The sequence below is a fragment of the Tympanuchus pallidicinctus genome, unplaced genomic scaffold (assembly GCF_026119805.1).
Source record: "Tympanuchus pallidicinctus isolate F22 unplaced genomic scaffold, pur_lepc_1.0 scaffold47, whole genome shotgun sequence".
In the NCBI taxonomy this organism is placed as follows: domain Eukaryota; kingdom Metazoa; phylum Chordata; class Aves; order Galliformes; family Phasianidae; genus Tympanuchus; species Tympanuchus pallidicinctus.
In genome coordinates this window covers 199,790-223,318 of record NW_026294766.1, presented here as the reverse complement: position 1 = coordinate 223,318, position 23,529 = coordinate 199,790, and the positions used below count along the sequence as shown (strand labels likewise).

The following is a 23,529-nucleotide window of genomic DNA, read 5'->3' as shown; positions in this document are numbered from 1 at the left end:
AAGAAGGGGGGTGGAGTCTTTGGGGTGACGGGAAAAAGGGGGGGGGGATAGGAGCTGAGCTGCTGTGGGGAGGTCCGCAGCTCCACCTCACGTTGGAACCGCGTTCCTCTGCCGCCTCCCAGCGTCTGCAGCCCCAAAATTCACCCCAAATCCGGGGCGGGACTGAGGTTTGCTGGGGGGGGGCGGGGGGGTGAAAGGGGGGAGTTACGGATGGGGGCGTCACTGGGGGGTAGGGGGGCTTCCCAAGGAATCCCAGTGCGCTCAGTCAAACCCACCGACCCACTGCATCCCGGGGGGATCCCAAGCACCTCTCCCCACATCTCTTCCCCCCCCCCCCCCCGCAAAACTGAGCCCCTCCCATAGGGTCAGAGTCACTCCTAAAGACCCCCCCCTGGAGTCCGAAGGGGGCCCCGGAGCTATGGGGTGTTGGGGTGTCTCTGGGGGGGTCCCTCGATGGTCACTGAGGCTCCGAACCCCCCCCCATCTCCCAGCCCGGCACGCCCCCGTGCGGCCCCCGCCCCCCACATTAATGGAGGTCGTGCCTGGGGGGCACGAGCGGGGTGGATGTTAATTAGCACTAATTGGCAGCGGTAATTGGGGTGAGATGTGCGGTGCGGACAGCAGGTGTCACCGGCGGACAGGGAATAGAATCCGTACCCAACGAAAAGGCAGGGGCGCCCCAAATCTTCCCCAGCTCCCCCAGAAATAAGCCCACCCCCAAGGAGGGGGAAGGGGGCGGGGAGGTGGCACGATCCCCAGCACAGCCCCATATGAGACACCAGAGAGTCCAAAATCCTTAACCCCACCCAGCCTGAAATCCCCCCCCCCCGCCCCAAAAATCCTATTCTTCCCCCAAAGCCTGCAAATCCTGGGTGTTGCCCCCCCGGATGGATCCTGGTACCCCAAAACCTGACATCGTAGGATGGAATTTGGGACCCCCGGCACCCCAAAATGTGTCTGGATTCCCAAAACACAGCCTGATGCACCTGGGTAGGCAATGGTACTCCAAAATAGGTCCTGATGTCCCCGGATGGATAATGGCACCCCAGAATGCGACCTGGCATCCCATAAATGATCCTCATGCCCCCAGATGGACAACAGCACCCCACAGTGCGTCCTGGTACTCTAAAACAGATCCTGATGCCCCAGGATAGACAATAGCACCCCAAAATGGGTCCTAGTAGCCCAAAACAGAGCCTTATGCACCAGGTTGGGAAATGGCACCCCAAAATGAGTTCTGGTATCCCAGGATGGACAATGGCACCCCAGAAGTTGTTTTTGGCAACCCAAAAATGGCCCAGAGGCCCCAAAATAGGTCTCAGCACCTTGTGGTTGGCAAAATGATTTCTGGTGCCCCAAAACTAATGTTGATGCTCCAGGATGGACAGTGGCACTCCAGAATGGGTCCTGGTACCCCAAAATAGATCCTGATGCCCCAGGATGGATGACAACACCCCAAAATGGGTCCTGGTATCCCAAAACAGAGCCTTATGCACCAGGGTGGAAAATGGCACCCCAAAATGAGTTCTGGTATCCCAGGATGGACAATGGCACCCCAGAATGGGTCCTAGTCCCTCAAAACTGAGCCTGATGACCAGGGTGGGCAATAGCACCCCAGAATGGGTCCTCAGACACCAGTATGGGCAATGGCACACCTAAAGTTGGTTCTGGCAACCCAAAATGAGTCCTGGTACCCCCAGATAGACAATGGACCCCCTGAGGCCTGACCCCACCTCCCCCTTTTCCCTACCCCCCTGAGTGGGTCCTAGCAGCCCAAAACATCCCCTGCCCCCCTCATGGACACAACTGGCTTCATCCTGGGGGATTCCTCCCCCCCTCCAGAACCCCATTGCTGCCCCTATTTTCCCCCCAACTCCCTCCCATCCCCAGGTGGGTGCAGTCACGGTTGGGGGCTTCATTTGGTTTATTGGGTTTATTGCAGGTCCTCAACACCCCCCACCCATGCACCGGAGGTGTGAGGGGGATCTCAGGGGTGGGGGGCACCCCAATAGCTCCCACCCCATCCTGTAGCTTGGACAGACACAGGGGGACAGATGGACGGACAGCAGGGTGCTGGCTCAGGGCACAGGGACAGAACAAGGGGAGGGTCCCGGGGGGTTGCATTCCTTTTGGGGTCTCCAGAGGGCTGTAGGGGGGGCTCAGTTGGTGAGGACATCAGCACACTCAGACACCAGCTTGCCATCACGGGTCTCGATCTTCTTGATGACGATGGCACGAGATTTGGGGACAGCTGCACTCTCCAGTGCCGGGGGGGTCACAGTGTAACCTGTGGAGAAGGAGCTCCCAAAGCCCCCCCCGAATCCTCCTGCATGGAGAGGGGGTGCAGTGGGTGATGCTGAGCGCTTGTTGGGGGTTTTGGGTAGTGAATCCAACCCCTGTGTTGAATCCAACCCCCCTCTTACCCGAGAACCCCGTGGTCCGGGTGTGGATGCTGAGGTTCTGCATTCCTGACTCCAACCTGGGGGAGAGTAAGGGGTGGGATTTAGGGAGGTGGGGGAGAGATGGAAGGATGGCACGATGGTGGGAGGGAGGGAAGTGGGAATGGATAGATGGAGGGAAGAGAAGATTGGAAGGATGGAGGGAGAGAGGGAGGGAGGGAGAAAGGGAGGGAGAAAGGGAGAAAAGAATGCAGGGAGGGAGGGAAGGATGGTGAGATGCAAGGATAGAGAGAGGGAAGAAAGAATGGAGAGGGGGAAGGAAGGGAAGAATGGAGGGATGAATGGAAGGATTGAAGAAGGGAGAGAGAGAGGGAGGAAGGGAGCGAAGAAAGGATGGGGGGAGGGTGGAAGGGAGGGTGATGGGGGGAGGGAGGGATGGAAGGGGGGAGAGAGGAAGAGGAAGGGAAGAATGGAGGGAGGGGTGGAGAGTGGGAATGAGGGAGTGAGGAATGGAGGGTAGAGGGAGGGAAGAAGGGGAGGAAGGAAGGAAAAGAATGATGGATGAAGGGAGGGAGGGAAGGAAGGAGGGGCAGAAGGATAGAGAGGGAAGAAAGGAGGAAAGGAGGGGAGGAGGGAAGGAAGGATGGAGGGAGGGGTGGATAGAGGGAATGAGGGAGTGAGGAATGGAGAGAGGGAGGGAGGGAGGGAAGGACAGAGGGAGGGATGGGTTGGATGGATGATGGGTGGATGAAAGCATTGGGGGCACAGTGGTGAGGACATGGGCTGAGGATGTGAGATGGGCCCAGGATTTGGGGACACACTCTGGGGGCTCAGTTTGGGTCCAGGGCTCGGGGCAGCACAGGGGACACGGGAGCTGAATTTGGTTTCAACAGCCGAGTGCTGCCCAGGGAGCAGGGATGTGGTGTGGCCTCCATGAGACAGGAACACCACCGTCCCCACAGCGTCCCATAGGACATAGCACACTGCACATCCCGTGGAGCCCCTTTCTGGTGCAGCATCCCACCTGCTCTCCTCGCCCTCCAGCAGCTTCCTGTAGGTCGCAATCTCGATGTCCAGTGCCAGCTTAACATTCATCAGCTCCTGGTATTCGCGCAGCTGCCGGGCCAGGTCCTGCTTTGCCTTCTGCAGAGCCGCCTCCAGTTCAGATAGTTTGGCTCTGGCATCCTTCAGGGCCATCTCCCCACGCTCCTCTGCCTCTGTGATGGCCGTCTCCAGAGTGGCTCGCTGCAGGGCAGGACGTTGGGGCAGGAGGGGTTACCTTGCGTGAGGATTTGGGTTGTCCCTGGACCTCAGCATCCTCCTTGCTACATCCCATCATCCTCTCCTTGCACCCCATTATCTCTCTATTGTATCCCAGCAGACCCCCTTTACATTCCAGCTTCCCCCCCACCCCCTGGCCAGTGCATCCCAGCATCCCCCTCTTGCATCCCAGCTTCTCCAGTTTGCACCCCAGCTTCTGCTCATTTGCAACCCAGCTTTTATCATTGCACCCCAGCTTCCTCTTTGGACCCCAGCATCCCTTGTTGCACCGCAGCTTCCCCTCAATGCACCTCAGCATCCCTCCTCCTTAGCGCCCCGACTTCTCCAAATTGCACCCCAACAGTCCCCCAGTGCACTCCAACATTCCTCCCATTGCATCCCAGTTCATCCCATTGCATTGCAGCTTCCCTCCAGTGCACCCCAGCATCCCACCCATTGCACCTCATCTTCCACCACTGCACCCCAGCTTCCCCTTTGGACCTCAGCATCCCAATCCGGTACCCCCAGCTTCTCCTAATTACACCCAAACATTTCCCCAGTGCATCCCACCATCCCTCCCATTGCACCCTAGTTCACCCCATTGCATTGCAGCTTCCCCCCTTGCACTCCAACATTCACCTCTGCACCCCAACTTCTCCAAATTGCACTCCAGGATTCCTCCTTTTTCATCCATTTCTTCCCCCTCCCCCAGTTTGCACCCCAGCTTCTCCCCATTGCACACCAGAATCATCTCTGCAGAGTGCAAGGGGGCTGTGGGAGGTTGGAGTGCTGAAGGCATGGAGAGGTGAGGGAGAAGAGGAGGAGGAACAATAGATGGAAGAGGAGGATGAAGAGGAAGTAGAGAAAGAGGAGGAGGAAGAAGAGGAGGAAGAGGAGGAAAAGAAGAAGAGAGAGGAGAAGAGAGAGGAGGAGGGGAAGGAAAGGAGGAAGAGGAGGATGAAGAAGTGCAGGAGGGGGGAGAGAAGGATGAAGAAGAGGAGGAGGGAGAGGAGGAAGAAGAGGAAGGAAGAAGAGGAGGAGGAAGAGGAGAAAGAAAAGGAGGAGGAAAGAAAGGAGAAGGAAGAAGTGGAGGAGGCGGAGAAGGAAGAGGAGGAGGAAGAAGGTCAGGTGTAGCCAGGCAGGACCCAGACCTGGTTCTTGAGCACCTCGATCTCAGCCTGGATCCTCTGGATCATCCGGTTGAGCTCGCCAATCTCGCTGCGGGTGCTGCGCAGGTCGTCGCCGTGTTTACCAGCTGTCGTCTTCAGCTCCTCGTACTGCAGGAGCGCGGAGCGGGGTCAGGAAATCAGGGATCAGGGGATCACAAAATCACAAACTCGTGGGACTATGAAATCTCGGGATCCCAAAATCAAGTGGTCACGGGATCCCAAAGCCATGAATCCACCGAGTTGTGGGACCACGAGAAATCGGGATCCAGATATTGCATCACTGCGAAATCACAGAATCATGACACTGCGGAATCAGAGAATCACAACCTCATGGAATCATGGACTCATGAATCCATGGAATGATGGAAGTGGCTGAGACACAAAATCATGGAATGCTGGCATCACAGAGTCCTGAAATTGCAGAATCCCAAAATCACAGGATCCTGACACGACAGAATCCCAAAATCTTGGCCCCATAAACCCGCAGTGCGGCGGGGATGGGGACAGCCCCGTGAGCTCCTCTTCCTCCCAAAATCTGGGGCAAAGCAGCAGAGGCGAGCCCGTGCCCAGAGGAGTGCTTGGGGCCAGGGCTGCGTCACGCCGGGCCGGTCTGCGACTCGCCCACGCCGCAGACACCATGAGCAGCGCCTGGCCCTGGGGCTGGGATGGGCGGGAGCGTGGGGCTGGCGAGACGGCGGTGGGGAGCGGGATGGGAAGCGGGACAGGGAGTCTGGGGCATAGGGCATCCCCAGGGCAGGGTGGGTGCTGGGGGTGGAGAGTGTTATGGGATGGGTGAGGGTCCTTGGGAGGGGGAGAGCATTCTGAGTCATGGAGCACACCAAGAGATGAAGGATCTCAGAGGGGAAATGGAATGGAACGGTTGGGGGCATGGATGGTGTGACCCAGGGGATGGAAAGTCCCAGGGGATGGAGTGACCCAGGGGATGCAATCTTGCAGGTCATGGATCCTTTCAAGGGATGGAGGATCCTTGGGGACAGAGCATTCCAAGTTATAGAGGATCCCAAAGGATGGAGACCCCCAAGGGATGAAGGATCCCAAGGGATTGGGAGCCCCAAAGGGATAGTGAATCCCGAGGGATGGAGAATCCCAAAGGGATGGAGATTCCCAAGAGATGGAGGTTCCCAAGGGGTGGAAAACTCCAAGGGAACTTTGGGGATGGAGAGCCCCAAAGGGGTGAAGGATCCCAAGGGATAGAGGACCCCAAAGGGATGGAGTTTCCCAAAGTGATGGAGGGAGCATTCTTTCAACAGCTCCTCGTGGGGCACAGAGGAGCCCAAAGGACAGAACATCCTCTCAGGAGAAGAACATCTTGGGACATGGGACAGAGAACAGAATCCCAGCAGATGGAGAATCCCAAAGAACAGAGCTGGGATGAGTCCGGAGCAACCCCCCAAACCCCGACCCCCACTCCCCACCCCTCACCTTGCTCTGGTACCAGGTCTCAGCCTCCAGCCGGCTGCGGTTGGCGATGTCCTCGTACTGCGCCTTCACCTCTGCAATGATGCTGTCCAGGTCCAGGCTGCGGCTGTTGTCCATGGACAGCACCACGGAGGTGTCGGAGATCTGCGACTGCATCTCCCGCAGCTCCTGCAATGGGGAAGGAGGTGGGGCTGAGCTGGGGGAACAGCCCCCTCCCTGTTGCGGTGGTCCCATGGTGGGGCTGCTGTGAAGCCCCCACCTCATCATAGAGCTGCCGCAGGAAGTTGATCTCATCCGTCAGACTCTCCAGCCGTGACTCCAGCTCCACTTTGCTCATGTATGCTTCGTCCACATCCTGGGGTGCCAGTAGCATCGGGTCAGCTCCCATTGCCCCCCAGCCCCATTAACCCCAGACCCATTGTCCCCAGACCCACTGCCTCCCGGCCCTATTGCCCCACAGCCCCATTAACCCCAGTCCCATCAGTCTCCGATCTCATTACCCCCAGCTCCATTGCCCTCCAACCCCATTACCCCAGGCCTCAACACCTCCAGCCCCACGATCCTTCAGCCTCATTGCCCCCCAAGCCCCACTTCCCCCAGTTCCATCAGCCTCCAACCCCATTGCCCCCAGCTCCACTGCTTCCCAGCCCATTACTCCCAACCCCATTGTCCCCCAGTCCCATTGCCCTCAATCCCATCAGCCCCCAACCCTATTCCCCTCAGCTCCATTGCCTCTGTCCCCAAGACTTCCAGCCCCACTGCCCCTCAGCCTCATTGCCCCCAGCCCCACTGCCCCCCAGCCCCACTGCCCCCAATCCCATCAGGCCCTAAACACATTGCCCCCAGCCCCATTGCCCCTGACCCCACTGCCCTCCAGCCCCATTGCTCCTGTCTCCAAGTCCTCCAGCCCCACTGCCTCCCATCACCATCACCCCCAGCCTCACTACACCCAGCCCCACTATTCCTAGTCCCATCACTCTCAGCCCCATCACTCCCAGTTTCGTTGTCCCCCAGCCACATTACCCGTAGCCCACTCACCTTTTTCAGCAGCACAAACTCATTTTCCTTCTCAGTGCGGTGGTTGATCTCCTCCTCGTACCTGCAGGGTAGAGGGCTTGGTGTGGGGACATGGGGACACAGAGGGGCAAGGACATGGGGACATGGGATGTGGAAGGGATGGAGGACGTGGAGAAATGGGAATGTAGGCATGTGGAGACCCAGAGATACAGGGACATGGGAAATGAGGGACAAGGGAGTTATGGGGGGGTGTGAGGACAGGAGACACGGGGACATGGCGGCCATGGGGATACAAAGATGCAAGGACTCAGGGGGACACGGGGCGTGGGGACATTGGGATCCAGGGGTACAAGGACATGGGGATATGGGGCATGGGAAATGGGAACTTGGATGTGGGGATGTGGGGCATGGAAGAAATGGGGAAAAGGGGACCCAGGGACACACAGAGATGGAGACAAGGGGGACATGGGGAGCCCCTTTCCAGTGCATTGGGTCGATCACCCCATAAACCAAAGCCACCACAGTGCTGCTCAGAGGGGACAACCCCATTCCATCCCACCACCTGAGGGCCACCCAGCTGCCGCCTCCTCACTTGTTCTTGAAGTCCTCCACCAGCCCCTGCATGCTGCCCAGCTCAGCCTCCAACCGCAGCCGCTCCTGGCCCAGCCCCTCCAGCTGCCTCCTCAGGGACCCCACGTAGCCCTCAAACAGCCCCCGCAGGTCACTGCGCTGTGGCTGCTGAGACTGCAGGAGACTCCATTTGGTCTCCAACATCTTGTTCTGCTGCTCCAGGAACCGGACCTTGGAGAGAGGGAGGACGCAGGGAGGTCACTGTGCTGTGTGGGGTACGAGGATGGGGATGGGGGGAGGAGGGGTGTGGGGTCACAGAGGCATTGGGTATGGGGATGGGGGGATGTAGGGACACAGGGATGTGGGTATTCAGGGATGTGAGGACACGGGGATGTGAGTATATAGGGACAGGGGGATGTGGGGTTGCAGAGGCATTGGATATGGGGATGTGGGGGTGTGGGGTCACAGGTGTTGGATACGGGGACACGGGGATGTGCGGATGTGGGAACACTGGGATATGGGGATGTGAGGTTGTGGGTATATGGGGACAGGGGGATGTGGGGTGTGTGGCCATGGAGGCATTGGAAATGGGGACACGGGGATGTGGGATACGGGGATGTGGGGTTGTGGTTATATGGGAACATGGGGATGTGGAGATGTGAGTACATGGAGAAAGGGGAATGTGGGTATTTGAGGACATTGAGAAGTGGGGCTGTGAATAAATAGGGACAAGGGGATGTAGAAATGTTGGATATGAGGATGTGGGGACATGGGGATATGAGGATGCCGGATGTGGGGACACATGGGGATGTTGGAGGTGGGCAAGTGGGTGAGCGGGACGTGGAGTTGGGATATGAAATATGGGATCTGGGGGTGGGGGTTATGGGGACACAGCGATGAGACGCTGGTAGGGGGACTGATTGCAGCGGAGGGGGACAAAAAGGGGACAATGGGAAAGGAGAATGCCACCACCACCCCAGGTCCCACCTCACACCACTTCTCCCACCCCCCCTCAGCTTTGTCACCATGTCTGCTACTGGGATGGAACATGGATGTACCCCCAGAGTGTTCCCAAGGGGGACAGCGGGTCCTTTAGGGGGTCACAGTGTCCCCAGGGGGGTCCAAAATGGGTCTAAAATGTGTGCAAAGGGGTTGGCAGATTCCAGAGGGGAACATGATATCCCCAAGGAGATCTCAGTGTCCCCAAAGATTTCCAAATGTCTCCACGATGTTCCCAAGGGGTTTAGAAGATCCCAAAGGGGACAGAGGGCTCCCCAGGGGGGGTCCCAATGTCCCCAAGGGGCTCAGGATGCATCTGAAGGAGCTTGGAGGTCCCCAAGGGGCTCAGGGAGTCCCAGAGGACCAAAAGAGGGTCAGTAAGTCCCTAAGGAGGTCTCAATGTCCCCAAAGGACTGCAATGCCCCCAAAGGTGTTTCAGTGTCCCCAGAGGACTCAGCAAGTCCCCAGGGGGCTCAGAAGTCACCATGGGGGTCACGATGTTCCCAAGGAGGTTTCGGTGTCCTTAAGGGGCCAAGGGTGTCCCTAAGGGGGGCCTTAATGTTCCCTCAACGGCCCTAAGGGGACTTGGGATGTTCACAAAAGTGTCTCAGCATCCCCAGGGGGTTCAGGAGTTCCCTAAGGGGTTCTGAAGGTCCTTAAGGGGATCTCAATGTCCCCAGATGTCTCAATATCCCCTAAGGGGCTCTGGATTTCCCTAAGGGGGTCGCAATGTCCCAAGGGGCTTTCACTGCTCCTATGGTGGCTCAGGATGTTCCCCAAAGTGTCTCAAGGTCCCAAGGGTCTCAGGAGGTCCCTAAGGGCGTCTCGGTGTCCCTGAGGGAGTCTCAGTGTCCTCCAAAAGTCTCAATGTCCTTAAGGGGGACTCAGTGTCCCCAAGGGGTTCTCAATGTCCTTAAGGGGATCTCAAGATCCCTGAAAGTGTCTCAGTCCCCTAGGGGGGTTTCAATGTCCCTAAGGGGGGCTCAGGAGGTCCCTAAAGGAGTCTCAGTGTCCCCAGAAGTTTCTCAGTGTCCCTAAGGGGGCTCAGGATGTTCCTGGGGGGGGGGTCTCTCAGTGTCCCTGCAGGCTCAGAGTGCCCTCGCAGTCTCACAGCCACCTCCCACCCCACCCCCCAGGGGACTTCAGGGTCACCAGAGCTCAGGAAACAGTTGTGACCCCCTTCTTCCCCCCTCCCCCCCACCCCGGGTGCCACCCAGACACAATGGGGGCAGCTATGGGGTGGCCTCACCTTGTCGATGAAGGAAGCAAAGCGGTTGTTGAGGGTCTTGATCTGCTCCTTCTCCTCCTTGCGCACCTGCTGGATGTCGGGGTCAATCTCCAGGTTGAGGGGGGTCAGGAGGCTCTGGTTGACGGTGACGGCTGCGATGCCACCCCCAGACACGGTCACAGGACCCCGCTGCATCCCCCCCACCCCAAAACGGCTCCCACTGATGGTGCCAAAGGCTGAGGCTGCGCTCATCCTCACAGCAGGGCCGGCGGTGAAGGAGCGGGAGCTGAAGGATCGGACCGGGACGGCCGAGCTGCTCCGCACAGATTTCCTGGTGATGGTGACGGACATGGTGGGTCAGAGGGGCTGAGGTTTTAGGGTTGGAGGAAGGCTGGAAGAAGGTCGTAGGGCTGGCAGATGGTTGCAGGATTGGAAGAAGGTTAGAAGATGGTTGGAGGAAGGTTAGAAGATGTTTGTAGGGTTGGAGGAAAGTTAGAAGACGGTTGGAAGAAAGTTGTAGGATTGGAGGAAGGTTGTAGGATTGGAGAAAGGTTGGAAGGTTGTTGTAGGGTTGGAAGATGGTTGGTAGAAGGTTGGAAGGAGGCTGTAGGGTTAGGAGAAGTTTGGAAGATGGTTGTAGGGTTGGAGAAGGTTGAGAGAAGGTTGTAGGATTTGAAGAAGGTTGTAGGGTTGGAGGAAGGATGGAAAATGGTTGTAGGGGTGGAAGAAGTTTGGAAAGAGTTTGTAGTGTTGGTAGAAGGTTGGAAGATTTATAGGATTGGAAGAAGGCTGGGAGGCGGTTGTAGTGTTGGAAGAAGGTTATAGGGTTGGGAGAAGGTTTTGGGAAGGCTGGAAGACAATTTGGAGAAGGGTTTTGGGAAAGGTTACAGGAGAGTTTTGGGAATAGTGTCGGAGCGCCGCGCTGCGTAGGAGGAGGGAGGTGTGGGGCGGGCGGTGGGCCGGGCTATGGGGCGGGCTATAGGGCGGGCTGCGCCATGGGGCTGCAGGAAGGGCCGCAGGATGGATTGTGGGGCGGGCAGGAGGACGGCTGTGGGGTGGGTTGCAGGACAGGTTGCAGGATTGCGGTGCGGGTTGCAGGACGGGTTGTAGGATTGTGGTAGGGGTTGTAGGACAGGACGGGCCGGCTGTGGGGCGGGTGAGCGGGGCTGCATCCTGCCGCCCAGGGGAGGAGCGCTGTGCTGCTCCGTTAACCCCTTCGGAACGGCTGCGATCCACTGTGGCTTCCTGGGATCCACCGTGGCTTACAGGGATCTACTGGGATCTGCTGGGATCCATTGGGGTTGCTGTGGCACATCGGATCTACACTTTGCTCACTTGATGTGAATTCAGTGCTCGGCCCCAAATGCAGCTGCCACCCACCATGATATCCACCTCCAGGAGTGTCCCCAAATCCCAGCCCCTAATGGAGTTCCCAAAGTCTGTCCCCAAATCCCATTCCCAAAAACAGTCCCTGAAGCATGTCCCCAAATCCCAGACCCCCCTTGTGTCCTCAGTCCATGTCTGCACTGCTGTGTCCCCAGCACATCCCTTCATCCATGTGGAGAAGCCCAGGGAGCTCACACTATGGGGAACAGTTGTTGTCCCACCATCCCATCCATGTCTTACCATGGCCAACAATTCAATCCCATCCCATGATGGCCATCTGTCCCTGTCCCACGATGGCATCCAACCACTGTCCCACCATGGCCACCAACCCATCCCTGTCCCATCACTACCAACCTGTCCCTGTCCCACTATGGCTACTAACCATTGTCCCTCTACAGCCACCACCTCTCTCTGTCCTACTACGGCCCCTTGTTCCTGTCCCATGATGGCCACCCATTCTTGTCCCCCTATGGCCACCAATCCATCCCTGTCCCACCATTTCTCCCTGTCCCACCACGGTCACCAACCTGTCCCTGTCTCATCATGGCCTCCTTTCCATGTCCCACAGTGGCCACCTGTCCTTGTCTCACCACGGCCACCAACCTGTTCCAGTCCCACTGTGGCCTCCTGTCCTCGTCCCACTATGGCCACCAACCGCTGTCCCATCATGGCCAACAACCCATCCCTGTCCCAGCCCCCACTGGCCTGGCCAGGAGAAATATCCCCCCCCACCCCAACCCCCAGGAGATGCCCCCCTCCCCCACTCTCTCCCCGGCTCTATGGAATGTCCTCCCCCACCCCACACGGAGCCACCCTTATCTCAAAGGAATTCCCAGTTCTCAGCGCCGGCGGGATGGGCTTGGGGGAGGGGGGGTGGATGGGGGCAGGGGTCTGTGGGCTGTGTGAGACCTTCCTGCCATTCCTGCAGCCCCTGGAGGGGGTGGGGATTTCCCAAAGAGGCCCCCTACAAGTGGGGTAAAAGGCACAAGGGGAGGAGGGGGGAAGGAGCAACGCTATGACCCCCCCCTTTCAAATGGGGAAACTGGGGCACGAGGGATGGGAGGGCGCAACTCTATGAGACCCTCTTACAATGGGGAAACTGAGACAAGGAAAGATGGGCACGTCCCCATAGCGCAGCCCTATAGAACGGGGAGGGGGGTCCCCACACCAAAGCCCATAAATTCCCCCCCCCCCCCCCCTCCACAACACCGACAACAACCAGCTCCCCCCCAGGCCCTGTGTGCCACCCTGAGGTCCCCACCTCAATATTCTCACCCCCCACCCCCCCCTGAGGTTGGTGACCCTTCGTTGTCCTCCCAGGGTGGGGGTTGGGGCGGAATTTTGGGTGGGGGCCAAAGCTCTGCGCCTGCCTTTGTTTGCACTGGGCTGGGCCAGGCTTTGGTGACGGGGACAGCGCTGATGGGCTGGTGGCCCCACGTCACCACGTCATCGTCACCATCACCTGCCACCCCTCCTCCACCGAAACACCCAAACACAGATGGAGGTTGGGGTGTGCCCGGGGGGAGGGGGGTCTCGGGCTGGGTCTATGGGGTCTCCAGGTGGCACTTTGGGGGCTCAAGGTGACACCTTGTGGGCTTCAGGTGGCACTTTGGGGTCATGAGGTGACACTCTGGGGGTTTCAGGTGGCTTTTGGGGGCTCGAGGTGAGACCCTGGGGGCTTCAGGTGGTACTCAGGGGGCTCAGGGTGACACCATGGGAACTTGTGGCACTATGGGCTCGTGAGGTGATATCTTGGGGTCTTCAGGTGGTATCATGGGGTCATCAGGTGGCACTGTGGCACTGAGGTGACAGCCTGGGGACTGCAGGTGGAATTTTGGGGTCTCCAGGTGGCACTCTGGGGGATCAAGGTAACACCATCGGGGATCCAGGTGACACTACGGGGTCTTAAGGTGGCACTTTGGGGTCATGAGGTGACACCCTGGAGGATTTCACGTGGCTCTTTGGGGGGTCAGGGTGACACCATGGGGACTTGTGGTGGCACTATGAAGTTCTGAGGTGACACCTTGAGGGCTTCAGGTGGCACCAGGGGATCATCAGGTGTTACTCTGGGGGCTCAAGCTGACACCACGGGGTCTTCAGGTGACATCATGGGCTCAAAGTGACTCCATGGGGTCATGATGTGGCACTACGGGGTTACGAGGTGACAGCTTTGGGGCTTCAGCTCATGCAAAGGTCTGTGCTTGTGCAAGGGAGCGCACTCCTGCAAAGTCATGTGCTTGTGCAGTTTGGGGCTCATGCAAAGGCCTGTGCTTGTGCAAAAGACGGTGCTCTTAAGACGTGCTTGTGCAAAGGTGCGTGCTCGTGCAACACAGCAGTTCACACGCAGAGGTCCTGCTTGTGTAAGGGAAAGTGCTTTTGCAAAGGTGCATGCTCATGCAAAGTGTGCACTCATGCAAAAAGTGCAAGGAGCACACAGCCATTTTTATAGCAGGGAGTGCTTTTGAAGCAGCATGTGCTCATGGAGAAGTGTGTGCTCGTGCAAAGCGTGCCCTCGTGCAAGGCTGAAAACACATTCCAGTGCTGAAATGCCCGATTTTGCAGCAGAGAGAAGCTGGTGAGCACCATAAGCCTGCATGGAGATGGGTCTGTGTGCTGCACACACGCAGAAGTGAACGCTTGTGCAAAGGCATGCAGTCGTGCAAAAGTCCACAGCTCCCCCACCCCCTCCCCCCACGTCCTTGTGCGTTCAGCGATGGGACGATAAGGGCGGAATGCGGTGCTGATGCATCTCTGAGCCAGGAGATAAGGGAAGGAGGGGAGGGGAGGGGAGGGGAGGAGGGGGGGGAGGGGATCCAGCGGGATCATGGGGGTAGAGGGTGGGGTCCCAAGGACACCCCAGAGTGCCCCCAAAGTGTCCCCTAAGTGTCCCCAGGGTGTTCCTTGGAGTGTCCACAAAGTGCCTCCAAAGTGTCCCCAAGGAGACCCCAAGGTGTCCCTAGCGTTTTCTTGGAGTGTCCCCAAAGTATCCCCAAAGTGTCTGCATGGAGTCCTCGGTGTCCCCTAAGTATCTCCAAAGAGACCCCAAAGTGTCCCCAAAGTGTTCCTGAGATGTCCATAAAAGTGCCCCCAGAGCGTCCCCAAGGACACCGCTGGGGTCCCCCTAAATATGTGGGGCCGAGTCCTGGTTCCCCGCAACGCAGAGTGCTGAGCCTTGTTCCTGTGGAGCTGCGTCCCCTGCGGCAGTGAGGCCCTGGGGCCGAGCTCTCCCTGTGCCCCCCCTACGTTCCCCCCCCCCGTTGCAATTCCCAAAGGCACGGGATCCGGCCGCACCTTCCAGGGATCGGCGAAGCGCCAGCGGCTCTTTGGGGCCGCCCCCTGCTTGGCGCTTCCTATAAATCCCCGCCGCCAATCATCCAACCGTCCACTCATCTGTCCTTCCGTCCATCTGTCCGTTCATCCGTCACCATGAGCTTGTCCCGCAGCACCACTTTCTCCACCTCATCCCGCACCGGGAGCATCCGTCGCCTTCCGCCCCATAGCAGCGCTGCCAGCGTCTACGCCGGGGCCGGAGGGTCGGGGTCACGCATCTCCATCACTCGCACCGCCAGCACCTATGGGGGTGGCTATGGAGGCGGCTATGGGGCAAGCTACGGGGCTGGCTATGGGGCAGGTTATGGGGGCGGTTTGCTGCTGTCCGGGTCTGGGGTGGCGCAGAACGAGAAGGAGACGATGCAGGATCTGAACGAGCGCCTGGCCACGTATCTGGAGAAGGTGCGCAGCTTGGAGAACAACAACCGGCGCCTGGAGGCACAGATCCGGGAGAGCCTGGCCAAGAGGGGACCCAGCACCCGCGACTGGGGGAACTACTGGGACACCATCCAGCAGCTGCGTGACAAGGTGAGGGGTGTGGCAGGGGATGGGATTGGGGTAGGAATGGGAATGGGGCTGGATTAGGATGGGGATAGGAATGGGAGTGGGCTTGGATTAGAATGGGGAGGGGTCGGGGTAGAAATGGGAATAGGAATGGGAATGGAGTTGGGATTGGGATGGGGATGGGGATGGGAATGGGGCTGGATTAGGGTGAGGATAGGAATGGGAATGGGCTTGGATTAGGATGGGGAGGGATTTGGGTAGAAATGGGAATAGGAATGGGAATGGAGTTGGGATTGGGATTAGGATGGGAATGAGAATGGGGCTGGATTAGGGTGAGGATAGGAATGGGAATGGGCTTGGATTAGGATGGGGAGGGATTAGGGTAGAAATGGGAATAGGAATGGGAATGGAGTTCGTGTTGGGGTTGGGATGGGGATGGGAGTAGGAATAGGAATGGGATTGGATTGTGTTAGGATGGGAATGGGGTGGGATAGGAATGGGAATGGGGTTGGGTTTGGGGTTGGAATGGAAATGAGTATGGGACTGGATTAGGATGAGGATAGGAATGGGAATGGGCTTGGATTAGGATGGGGAGGGATTAGTGTAGAAATGGGAATAGGAATGGGAATGGAGTTCGTGTTGGGGTTGGGATGGGGTGGGGTGGGACAGGGTGGGAATGGGAGTAGGAATGCAACTGGGATTGTGTCAGGTTGGAGATGGGGTGGGATAGGAATGGGAATGGGATCGGGGTTGGGAGGGGGATTGGGTGGTATGGGAATGGGAATGGGAATGGGAATAGGATTGGGATTGAGACTGTGTTAGGATAGGGTGGGGTTCAGGTAGAAATAGGGAAGGGAATGGGAATGGGGTTGGGTTAGGATGGAGATAGAGATGGGATGAGAATGGAATGGAAATGGAAATGGAGTTCGATTAGGATAGTTATGATGGGAATGGAAATGGGATTGGGTTAGAATGGAAATGGGGTGAGTTGGGATGGGGATGGGAAGGAGATGGGGTTGGGGTTGGGATGGGGTGGGGTTGGTGTTGGATAGGGGTTGGGATGGGGATGGGAATGGGGTGGGCTTAGGATGCAGTGGGATTGCAGATGGAGATGGTGTTGGGTTGAGTTTGGTTGGGGTAGGGGTGGGAAGGGGGTAGGTTGGGGCACTGGCACCACGTCCTCTGGGCCCCATCAGCATGCCCCCACTTCCTGGCATCGCATCCCCAGGGCTCTGCCAGCAGTTGTCACAGGTTAAGCATTAACCTGCATGGTGTTGGGAGGGGGTGGACTTCGCACCCGGAGCTGAGCCAGGGAGAAATGATCCTGTGGGGTGGGGACGGTGTGGGGCACCCAGTGGGGACACCACGTGGGGCTGTGACCAAGCCCATGGGGGCCAAGGGAGGGGGGTCAATTAATGCTCCTTTGTTAAGCAGATGAGTCCCACAGCCAGCGCCACCCTATAGAACAGTGGGGTCACCCCTTCCTGAAGTCACATGGGGACAGAAATGGGGACGAGAATGGGGACAAGGACATGGACAAGAGTTCACTGCCAGCCCCCCTCCCTGTCCCCCCCCTCCCTGGGGCACACTGGGGGTCCTCACGCCCCGTGACCCCAAACCGGCCCCACAGATCTATGACTGCGCAGTGGAGAACGCCCGCACCGTGCTGCAGATCGACAACGCGCGGCTGGCAGCCGATGACTTCAGGGTGAAGTGAGTGAGACAGGGACAGCAGGGGTGGGAAGCTGGGGTGGGGGCATGGATGGGGATAAGATGGGGACAGGGCCAGGAATGGGATGAGGACATAAATGGGAACTGAGATGGGATGGGAATGTAGAGAAAGACGTGGTTGGGAATGGGAGGATGGGATGAGATGGGATGGGGATGGGATTGATGTTGGGACAGGATGAGAATGGGATAGGGATGGGATGGGATGAGATGAGATGAGATGGGATGGGATGGGATATGGGTGGAATGGGATGGGAAGATGGGGATGGGAATGGAAAAGAAAAGGGATGGGGTGTGATTTGTGGAATGGGGATGGGATGGGATGGGATGGGATGGGATGGGATGGGATGGGATGGGATGGGATGGGATGGGATGGGATGGGATGGGATGGGGTGGGGTGGGATGGGGTGGGATGGGGAAGGGAAAGGGAAAGGGAAAGGGAAAGGGAAAGGGAAAGGGAAAGGGAAAGGGAAAGGGAAAGGGAAAGGGAAAGGGAAAGGGAAAGGGAAAGGGAAAGGGAAAGGGAAAGGGAAAGGGAAAGGGAAAGGGAAAGGGAAAGGGAAAGGAATGGGATGGGGATGGGGTATGATTCATGGAATAGGGATGGGATGGGGTGGGATGGAGTGGGATGGGATGGGGTTGGATGGGGATGGATGGAATGGGGATAGGATGGGATGGGAATGAATGAGATGAGAGCAGAGAGAGGAATGGGAATGGGAATGGAGATGGTAATAGGGCTGGGAATTGAGATAGGACATGGATGGGAACAAGAGCAAAAACAGAGATGAAGACATGGATGGGGATAGGGATGGGTACAGGGACAGGGATGGGAGAAGACAGAGATGGGACAGGGATGGGGAAAGTGATGAGATGGAGCAGGGGTAGGAATGATGTAGGGGACAGGGATGGGAATGAGACTGGAAATGGGGATGGGATGGGGGCAGAAACAGGGATTGGAATGGGAACAGGCATGAGAATGGAGATGGGAATGTGGTAGGGATGGGGACAGGAGAGAAACAGATGAGAATATGAGTGGGATACAAGGACAGGGATGAGGATAGTGATGGAGACAGGGATGGGACAGTGACAGGAACATAGATGGGAATGGGAAAATGGCCAGGGGCATAGATGGGAATAGTGTTAGGAATAGGGTGGGATGAGGATAGGGATGGGGTGGGGACAGGAACGAGAATGGGAATGGGGTGTGATTCACAGAACAGAAGTGGGATGGGATGGGATGGGATGGGATGGGATGGGATGGGATGGGATGGGATGGGATGGGATGGGATGGGATGGGATGGGATGGGATGAGATGGGATGGGGTGAGGTGGGGTGGGGTGGGGATGGGATGGGGTGGGGTGGGGTGGGGTGGGGTGGGGTGGGGATGGGATGGGATGGGGTGGGGTGGGATGGGGGTGGGGATGGGATGGGGTGGGATGGGATGGGATGGGATGGGATGGGGTGGGATGGGGTGGGATGGGATGGGGTGGGATGGGATGGGGTGGGGTGGGGTGGGGTGGGGTGGGATGGGATGGGGTGGGATGGGATGGGATGGGGTGGGATAGGGTGGGATGGGATGGGATGGGGTGGGGTGGGATGGGATGGGATGGGATGGGATAGGGTGGGATGGGATGGGATGGGGTGGGGTGGGGTGGGGTGGGATAACAGACCGGAGCCGGTGCCCTGCAGGTACGAGGCAGAGCTGGCCATCCGCACATCAGTGGAGAGCGACATTGCGGGGCTGCGCAAGGTGCTGGATGACACCAACATGGCACGGCTGCAGCTGGAGGGGGAGATCGAGGCACTGCGTGAGGAGCTCATCTTCATGAAGAAGAACCACGAGGAGGTGGGGTGGGGCAGCATCAGGGACACATCAAGGACACATCGAGGACACGTTGGGGACACGTTGGGTACACATTAGGGACACTGGGGACACATTGAGAACACGTTGGGGGCACATTAAGAACATGTTGGGGACATATCATACACACATTGGGGACACATTGGTGACACCCTGGGGACATGCCAGTTACACTCTGGGGACACATTGGGGACGCACTGGGAATGCATTGAGGACACACTGGGGACACACTGGGAATGCATTGGGAACATGTCAGATGCACACTGAGAACATTAGGGACACATTAGAGACACACTGGGGACATTGTGGGAACATGTTGAGAATGGATTGGGTACAACATGTTGGGGATACATTAGGGACACACTGGGTACACATTAGGGACATATTTGAGACACACTGGGAACATACTGGGGACGTGTTGGGGACACATCAGGAACACATTGAGTACACATCCAGAAAGTGTTGGGATCATATTGTGTATACATTGAGGACACACTGGGGACACACTGGGGATATGCTGAGAACGCATTGGGTACGCATTGAAAACATGCTGGGGACATATCAGGGACACAATGGGGACACGTGCATTGGGGACCTACTGGGGACATGTTGGGAACACACTGGGGGCACATCAGGGAAACATTGGGGATACCATGGGAACATATTAGGGACACACTGGAGACACCTTAGGGACACAGTGGGGCACACTGAGAACATGAAAGGGACACATCACAGACACACCGGGGACACATCAGGGACACGCTGGGGACATGCGTGGAACACATCAAGGGCACACGGGGACAAACCAGGACCTGCTGTCCCCTGGCAGGAGGTGAACGCACTGCAGGCCCAGGCGGCCTCCGCGGGGCTGACGGTGGAGGTGGACGCACCGCAGGCGCAGGACCTGGGCCAGGCACTGGCAGAGCTGAGGGCGCAATACGACGTGTTGGCCAAGAAGAACCTGGAGGAGCTGGAGAAGCAGTGGGGGCAGCAGGTGGTCCTACAGTCCTAGGGGGTCTTTGGAGTCTTTCAAGGGGGTCTTTGGGGTGTTTCAATAGTCCTCGGGGTGTAACTATAGTTCTTGGGATGTTCCGGTGGTCTTTGGGGTCTTTCAAGGAGTCTTCGGGGTGTTCCTATAGTCCTCAGGGTGTTCCTATAGTTCTTTGGATGTTCTGGTGGTCTTTGGGCTGTTCTTACAGTCATTGGGGCATTCCTATAGTCCTTGTGGCATTCCAAGGGCCTTTGGGGTCTTTCAAGGTGGTCTTTGGGGTGTTCGTATAGTCCTTGGAGTGTTCCAATGGCCCTTGGGGTATTCTGGTGGTCTTTGGGGTGTTCCTATAGTTCTTGGGGCGTTCCAGAGGTCTTTGGGGTCTTTCAAGGAGACTTTGTGCTGTTCCTACAACCCTTGGGGTGGTCTGTGGGGTGTCCTGGTGGCCCTCTATCAGTCGCACACAGGGCACTTCTCTTGGGGGACACCCCATTCACAGGGGACACCAGGCCCATAGTGGGGACATTTCCCAGCGCTGTCCTTACCCAATATTAGGGACACCCCACAACCAATGGGGACCCCGCAGTGGGAGCATCTTCCAATGCAATCTTCACCCCACACTGAGGATCCTCCTTACGGGCTCCATTTTGCTGACTTCCCTGGACTTATTTGTGCCCCCCAATCTCCTCCCCACACCACCCCAGATCACGGAGACCACGCTGGAAGTGACACAGAGCACAAAGGAGGTGGATACAGCACGGAGCCGATTGCTGGAGCTGCGCCGCTCAGTGCAGAGTCTGGAGATCGACCTGGATGCCCTGCGCAGCCAGGTGACCCCAAAGCGCAACCCCACAGCCTCCCGGTCCCATAGAGTAACCCCACACCCCTCTCATCCTAAAGAGAATGACCCCACTGCATCTTGGCGCTGTAGAGTGAACCTACAGTCCTCTGACCCCATAGGGAGTGACTGCACAGCATTTTGACTCCATAGAGTGACCCCACGGCCACCAACCCCATAGTGTGTGACCCTATTGGGATCTCAACAGCCCCCCAACCCTGTAGAAGTGTCTTGTGAGCCACCTAGCCCCTGAAAGTGGGTCTCCATGGGAGTCCCTGACCCCATGAGCCCCCAACCCCATAGAGTACTGCCCCATGGGGGTCCCACCAACCCCCTGACCCCATAAAGTACAACTCCATAGGGATCCCAAGAGCCCCCAGCCCCATACTACATTACCTCATGGGGATCCCACCAGACCCCCCAACTCCATAGAGTACAACTCCACAGGGGTCCCACCAGCCTCCTGATCCTTAGAGTGCAACAGTATGGGGTTCCTGTGAGCCACCTGGGCCCATAAAGTGTGGGTCCATGGGGGTCCCTGTCTTCATGAGCCCCCACCTCTGTAGGGGGCGTCCCCACGGAGGTTCTGCGAGGCATTCAGCCCCGTAAAGAGTGACTCCATGGGGCTTCCTGATGCCCAGGCGCCCCCAACCCCATAGCGCGTGACCCCATGGCGGTCCCACAAACCACTCAGTCCCATAAGGAGTGACTACATGGATGTCCCTGATCCCAAGAACCCCCAACCTCATAAGGGATGACCCCACTGAGTGAGGGAATTGGGAGGAGGGGAGGGTTCAGGCCCCTTACCCCCACTGAGCTCTTGGGGTCACGCTGCAGAACGCGGGGCTGGAGGGCAGCCTGGCAGAGACAGAGGCGCGATACGGGGCGCAGCTGGAGCAGCTGCAGGGCCTGATCCTGCGCGGGGAGGAGGAGCTGGCGCAGGCACGGGCAGAACTGCAGCGTCAGAACCGGGAGCACTGCGCACTGCAGGACGCCAAGAGCAAGCTGGAAGCTGAGATTGCCACGTACCGTGCGCTGCTCGAGGGAGGAGAGGGGTTCAGGTGGGACATGGGGGGTGGCACCACTGTGGGACTGTGGGGCATCTGGGTGGGGTGAGAGCCGGTGTTGGGTGTGTAGGTCCTGACCTCTGTGGTCCTCTCGGGGTAGAAAGGGGACAGTGAAGGGACAACGTTGTCATCCATTAGTGTTGAGCCCCAGTGGCGGGAAGTCCACATTCTGACCTCCATGACCCTATAAGGACAGATATGATGGCACACAGTGGGCTGAGCCCTGGTGTTGGGATGTCCATGTCCCATCCGCTGGAATGTCTGGGGACAGCAAGGGGACAGTGGTGGCATTCAGTGGAGAGAGACCCAGCACTTGGTTGTGTAGGTCCTGACCTCTGTGGCCCTATAGGGACATAGAGGGGACAGCGAGGGGACAACGATGGCATCCATCATTGTTGAGTCCCAGTGCTGCGAAGTCCAAGTTCTGACTTCTGTGACCCTACAGGAACAGATAGAGGGGATACAGGACAGATAGAGGGGAGAGTGGTGGCATTCAGTGGGGTGAGACCAAGTGTTGAGATGTCTATGTCCCATCCTCTGGGATGTTTGGGGACAGCAAGGGGACAGTGGTGGCATTCAATGGGGCAAGCCCCAGTTCTGGGAGGTGCAGGTCCTGACCTCTGGTGGCCTTATAGGGACAAAAAGGGGACAGCAGTGGCACCCCTGAGGAATCCTATTGGGATAACAAAGGGACAGCGGTGACACCCAGTGGGGATTCTGTAGGGACAGCAAAGGGACAGTGACACCCACCAGAGATGAGCTGTGGGTACAAACACGTCCGTATCCTATCTGCTGGGACATCTGGGGACAGCACAGGGACAGTGGTGGCATCCAGTGGCCAGGCACCCCAACTCCTCCCCCCAGCCCTGATGTCCCCTCCAAGTTCCTTGGGGTAGCAGTGGGGAAGGGTGGCATGGGGCTGAGTGACACAGGGGTGGGTGACAGGAGTGGGTGACACAGGGGTGGGTGACACAGGGGTGGGTGACAGGAGTGGGTAACAGGGGTGGGTGACACAGGGGTGGGTGACACAGGGGTGGGTGACAGGAGTGGGTAACAGGAGTGGGTGACACAGGGGTGGGTGACAGGAGTGGGTAACAGGAGTGGGTGACACAGGGGTGGGTGACACAGGGGTGGGTGACAGAAGTGGGTAACATAGGAGTGTGTGACACGGGGACACCCGCTGCCCCACAGTCTGCAGGATGCTCTGGGGACGGAGGGGACGGTCACTACGCAGCGCAGCACCCAGAGGACGGTGGATGGCAAAGTGGTGTCCGAGAGCAAAGAGGTCAAAGTGCGCAGCTACTGAGGGGGGAGGACGGCGAGGTGCCACCCCCTGCCCCACAAATAAAGAAGCAAAGTGACAAAGATGGGGCTCAGTGCAATGTGTGTGGTGGGGAAACTGAGGCACGGGTTGGGGGAAGGAAGGAAAGGTGGAGATATGGGAGAGGGGAGGGAGGGAAGAAGGATGGAGGTACAGAGAGAAGTGGGGATGAATGGAGGGAAGGATGGAGAGAGGAATGGATGGATGGAGAGATGGAGGGAGAGGGTGGAAGGGAGAGAGGGAGGGAGGAATGGAGGGAGGGAGAGAGGGATGGATGGGTGGAGGAAAGGAGGGATGGAGGTGGAGGGAGGGAGAGGTGGGGAGAGAAGCAGGGGGAGGGAAGAAGGGAAGGATGGAGGGATGCGAGATGGAGGAGGAAAAGAGGTGGGAGGGATGGAGAGATCGAGAGGGAAGGGATGGAGGG

General features: G+C 58.1%; 2 protein-coding genes across 2 annotated transcripts; one reads left to right on the top strand and one right to left on the bottom strand.

The window, feature by feature from the left end:
- Positions 1-1,918: 1,918 nt before the first annotated feature.
- On the bottom strand, positions 1,919-11,038 carry KRT8 (keratin 8). The gene is made up of 9 exons (XM_052702896.1): positions 10,104-11,038; positions 7,878-8,086; positions 7,307-7,367; positions 6,528-6,623; positions 6,272-6,436; positions 4,811-4,936; positions 3,424-3,644; positions 2,424-2,479; positions 1,919-2,326 (listed from the first exon to the last, which is right to left on the bottom strand). Exons 1-9 carry the CDS (start codon positions 10,431-10,433, stop codon positions 2,160-2,162), a joined length of 1,431 nt encoding a protein of 476 aa, XP_052558856.1. The 5' UTR covers positions 10,434-11,038; the 3' UTR covers positions 1,919-2,159.
- A 3,798-nt stretch (positions 11,039-14,836) lies between these two features.
- On the top strand, positions 14,837-23,149 carry KRT18 (keratin 18). Its single transcript, XM_052702898.1, has 7 exons — positions 14,837-15,326; positions 16,933-17,015; positions 18,720-18,876; positions 19,721-19,885; positions 20,584-20,709; positions 21,555-21,778; positions 22,976-23,149. Exons 1-7 carry the CDS (start codon positions 14,895-14,897, stop codon positions 23,088-23,090), a joined length of 1,302 nt encoding a protein of 433 aa, XP_052558858.1. The 5' UTR covers positions 14,837-14,894; the 3' UTR covers positions 23,091-23,149.
- The last annotated feature ends 380 nt before the right edge of the window (positions 23,150-23,529 follow it).

What these genes read in the sequence shown, in the direction of transcription:
- KRT18 (XM_052702898.1), top strand. Translation starts at nt 14,895, where the DNA reads ATGAGCTTGTCCCGCAGCACCACTTTCTCCACCTCATCCCGCACCGGG. An exon ending in AGAAGCAGTGGGGGCAGCAG is followed by an intron (nt 19,886 to 20,583) that starts GTGGTCCTACAG and finishes ACACCACCCCAG; the next exon opens with ATCACGGAGACCACGCTGGA. An exon ending in GAGGGAGGAGAGGGGTTCAG is followed by an intron (nt 21,779 to 22,975) that starts GTGGGACATGGG and finishes GCTGCCCCACAG; the next exon opens with TCTGCAGGATGCTCTGGGGA.
- KRT8 (XM_052702896.1), bottom strand. Translation starts at nt 10,433, where the DNA reads ATGTCCGTCACCATCACCAGGAAATCTGTGCGGAGCAGCTCGGCCGTC. An exon ending in TTGCTTCCTTCATCGACAAG is followed by an intron (nt 8,087 to 10,103) that starts GTGAGGCCACCC and finishes CCTCTCTCCAAG; the next exon opens with GTCCGGTTCCTGGAGCAGCA. An exon ending in CCGGACCACGGGGTTCTCGG is followed by an intron (nt 2,327 to 2,423) that starts GTAAGAGGGGGG and finishes CTCTCCATGCAG; the next exon opens with GAGGATTCGGGGGGGGCTTT.